This window comes from Rhagoletis pomonella, unplaced genomic scaffold (genome assembly GCF_013731165.1).
Source record: "Rhagoletis pomonella isolate Grant_MI unplaced genomic scaffold, Rhpom_1.0 Rhpom_scaffold_04296, whole genome shotgun sequence".
NCBI classification, from domain to species: Eukaryota; Metazoa; Arthropoda; class Insecta; order Diptera; family Tephritidae; genus Rhagoletis; species Rhagoletis pomonella.
Window position 1 is genome coordinate 12,425 of NW_023462846.1, and position 4,335 is coordinate 16,759.

General features: G+C 34.2%; 1 protein-coding gene across 1 annotated transcript; it reads right to left on the reverse strand.

The window, feature by feature from the left end:
• Positions 1-277: 277 nt before the first annotated feature.
• Positions 278-4,260, reverse strand: LOC118754643 (vitellogenin-1-like). The gene is made up of 3 exons (XM_036489533.1): positions 4,045-4,260; positions 1,483-1,618; positions 278-1,404 (listed from the first exon to the last, which is right to left on the reverse strand). The coding sequence occupies exons 1-3, from the start codon at positions 4,243-4,245 to the stop codon at positions 587-589; spliced, it is 1,155 nt and encodes a 384-aa protein (XP_036345426.1). The 5' UTR covers positions 4,246-4,260; the 3' UTR covers positions 278-586.
• Between the last annotated feature and the right edge of the window lie 75 nt (positions 4,261-4,335).

A 4,335-nucleotide genomic window follows, 5' to 3' on the forward strand; every position in this document is an offset into this window, starting at 1 on the left:
CATTTTCGCTAAAAATTTCTAGACAACACCACTCTGTGACTGTTTTTTTCGATCCACCCTAATGTGCATACGTATTGTATAACAAGTATTTAGACACAGAATTAAAAAAAAAACTTAAGTATCTAAATCGCGAACAGCTGCTTAAATAATAATACTTATGTAAACAACAATGAATTTGCCACCGTATTTTGCTAAAATGCTTTTTATATTTTGAAATTATGTCAGGGTCGAGGCTTAACAGCAGGCGTAGTGTTTATTTTTCAATACTTTTACAATTTCGGAACTTTTTAGTTGATTGGCGAACATAAATGGCAAGGCGAATTCATAGTAAGTGATAGCGGCAGCGCAAAAACAAAAACTATGCTAATAAACTATACGCACAAGAACAATAACAACACGAACTAATTTACAACAAACACATCATTTTGACAATCAGTACAAATTCGCCTTGAAATCAGCAGCTCTGGTAGTGCCACCTTATACAAATTCGTCTTGATAAATGGTTTAAGTTTTTCGTATATCATTACTACCTATTCGAAATGAATATTTGACAAACCTATGCAAAAATAATAAATAAATTAAGCCTTCATTGAGATGTTTTCTTCTTTAGGTTTTTAGCCTTGTCTGGCTGTGTTGGTCGAATGTTTCTTTTTCTTGATCTTGCCCTTTCAACAGCTTTTGCTTGTTTCGCTGCTCTTGGCTGTTTAGCTTTTTTCCCCAGTTTCGCATATTTCGCTTGCTTTCCCTTTTTCGGTTTCCTCGCCTGGTTTACTTTTCTGCACTTAATGCATTTCCGGCCATTATCCCTTCGCCTCCGTTTTCCCAATTTCCGAAAACCCGCTCGTTGATTTTTGATTTGATTTGATTTTTCACACTTATGACATCGTGCATTTTGCCATCGTTCGCTGCTCGGTTTCGCCGTTTTGCCGAATGGTGAGTTTGAGTTCACTGGCACATAAAATATACCCCTTTGTTGCTGATCAACCGCGATGCCCATAGGTGAGGTAATTTTCCGATTACATTTCACCTTCTCCAGCGCCTGAAAATCCGAACATCTCCAACCGATGAAATTTTTAGCATTGCCTGGATATACACTCTCTGCAAAATATTCCACTGCGCGTGAATGAGCGCATGATATAGTCAAGCAGCCAGGTGGTAGAGGATTTGCACCACCAGGATAGAAGTCGATATCGCCAATAGGCTCCTTCTTCGCCAATACTCCAATATTTGTATGAATGACGTCCACAAATTCGGCATCACCCCGATGTAAGCCGGTGAGTGTGTCGTCTGAACGAAAGCATGGTTTGGCTGCATCTAAACCGGTAATGCGTGGTATTTTTTTACCAGTCAATTTGGTGAATGTACGCCCGGCAGTGCCCATGATGTGTGCGCCCAAACTGTGGCCTTGATGTTTGAAAGGGGATAGGGATGAGTAATTAACATTTATGAAATACTAAGTACCTTTCTAACTTTCTCACTCACCGATTAGGTGTATATTTTGCAGCGGTACAACTTTTATCAAATGCTTCAGACCTTTACCAATACTTTCTCCAATTTCTTCGGTGTTCATTGCGGACCATTTATATAGCGTGTCTACGTAGTAACCAGCATCGACAATCTGAGGGAATGAGATGAGAAAAATTCAAAATACTGGACATATTTGAAGTTCGATGCGTATACCTAATAAATATTTGTTAGGTCTATACTGGCCTGCCGACTGTACATATAGAAAGGTCTCCCAACCCTGTATCCATATTTAACAATAACAACTCAAACTTAAAACGGATGTGTTGCTGCCTCTTTTATGCAATTCCTATTAACCCCGAATTTAATCAACTATTTTAATTTGGGTGTCAAACGATAGTTTGGAAAAGCTTTATTTCGAAAATATTTTTGAAGAGGGTTGACCTCTGGTAAACAGTTAAAGTCAATTTAATCAACTAACGAGAGGTTTAGAAAATCGTTATTTCAAACATATTTTTGAAAATGGTTTCCACCTGTTTAAATCTTAAAAATCAATTTAATTAACAAGTTAAACGAAATATTTAGTGTGAATATCAAGCGATGGTAGTTTAAGAAAGCTTAATTGGGAACATTTTTTTGAAGTAATATTTTTGAAATAATTTAAGTAACAAGTTAAATTGAATATCTTAATATTGATGTCAAACAAGAGACGTTTAATTATGCTTTATTTCCAAAACAATTTTGAAAAAAGTAACAATAAATTTAAAAAATACGTTAATTAAAGCATTTTAATATATGTACATACATAGATATCAACCGAAAAGAGCTAACAGATGGAGGTGGAGCTGTAACATTTGATAGCATAACATTAAACCGTATATGACGCAGGCGGCGCACAGTGTTCTCTTTTTGAGAAAAGGAGACAAAGTCAAATGTCTCTAGAACGAGAAGAGATAGCGAAATAAATGTAACGGTGATTTACAGTTTTTGAGATGGAGAATCCAAAAATTGCCTCGTTGGATAGAATAATTACCTTGACCTTCAAATATAGAAGGTTTTAATTTGTTTTTTTGCCTAAAACCAGCCTGCAGTGTACTTTTAAAACGGTTTTGAAAACATTCATATTTCGCTGTTCTTGTGCTTTTTTCCTAAAATAGAACACTGTGTGGCGCTGCGGAAATTTCAGATACTTTTTATAAATTAGCAAAAAATTTATTACTTAGCGTGACCCATTTTACACTGGGCGTAAACCAAAAAGCTTTCGCTCTGAGTGCGTTTATTTATTTAATACTTTTTGGGCTCAGGCTTTAATCAACTACCTAGATCAAAGACAATAGATAAATGATAATATTTAATACATTAATAATGTTGAAAAATTTAATTCGAATTATTTAATAATCAATGCCATCAAATCCGCACCGTTCGTTCGATTTTCCAAAATGAGGCGTCTAACTAAAAGCCTTGGAGTGTAGATGTGCAATAAGGTTTTACTTTTTTGAAAATAGTTGCCACCTTTTAAAAAATTATATTCAGTATCAATCGATTTGGTTTTGAAAAGCTTTTTTTTTTAGCTGAACTATAGGAGGGTTGCCACCTGTTTAAAAATCATATTAGGTAAGAGAAATATATATCACCATATGGGTGCCAAACGAAAGGGGTTTGAGAAAGTAGTAGTTTGAAAATATTTTGAAGAGGGTTGCCATTTGCTTGAATAACGAATTTAGTTATACACAAGTTCTACGAAATATCAAAATATGGATGTCAAACGAAGGAGTGTTAAGAGATCTTTAGTTTGAATGCTAAGAATATTTTTGAGGTGTTGGAAGAGGGTTGCCACCTTTTTTAAAAAATTAAATTCAAATTATTTCATGAATTAAATGAATTATTAAAATATAGATATCAATCGAAGGGGGTATGCAATTTTTTTTTTCTGAACTGTATATAGCGGGGTTGCCATATGTTTGAAAATTGAAATTCCATTTAATTCATCAGTTAATTAAAATATGTATCGTAGTATTCGGCGAAGGAGAGTTAACAATGATTAAGCTTTAAAATACTTTTGAAGAGCGCTGCCACCAGTTTGAAAGGTCTTTTTGAATTAACTAATTCAAAGAGTATATGAAATTAAAGAATACCGTAGTCCAGCGAAATAATGTTAAGAAATCTTTAGTTTGAACATTTCGATTATTTGAAGAGAGTTGCCACGTGTTTAAACAGTTACATTCAAATTATTCAGTAAGTTGGATGAATTATTAAAAGATGGGTATAAATCGAAATCGGTTTGAAAAGGATTTATTCCTGATCTTTTCTAAGGAGGGTTGCCATTTGTTCGAACAATCAAATTCGAATTAGTTCATCAGTTTATTGAAATATGGCACTTGCATCTTTTATAACTCTGACTAATATTTGGAATATTTTTTTTAAGTTTTTGAAATTCATTTTTGTGCGTTTTAACGCCATGCGGGCTCACTAGTAATATATAATAGATGACAAATTATAGATAACAGATATTAGGTATCAGGGAATGGATAACTTAATACATATATAGATATATGTACATACATATATTGCTCCACTTACAATAAAATTCACATCTTTTCGACACAAATACGCCTGCGAAAGCATTGCCAACGCTGACGAATCATTCACAGTGTTCGTCCAACCGGTAGCCAAAATCACAACTTTCCGCACTTTATTAAAATTCATGTGACGCCATAATTTTTCAGCTTGCAATAATGGTTCACTATAATTTTTACACGAAGTGATATATTGAAAATTCATTTTTTTAATATCAGGTGTAAATTGCTGGGGCCGCTGAGCCTTGAACAGCGTGGAGGCGCCTATAGCAAAAAAATAAAAAGTACTTAAAGG

Coding starts and splice junctions, on each gene's coding strand:
- LOC118754643 (XM_036489533.1), bottom strand. CDS start 4,245: ATGAATTTTCAATATATCACTTCGTGTAAAAATTATAGTGAACCATTA. Junction 1,619..4,044: donor GAAAAGATGTGAATTTTATT/GTAAGTGGAGCA, acceptor TCATTCCCTCAG/ATTGTCGATGCTGGTTACTA. Junction 1,405..1,482: donor GCAAAATATACACCTAATCG/GTGAGTGAGAAA, acceptor TCAAACATCAAG/GCCACAGTTTGGGCGCACAC.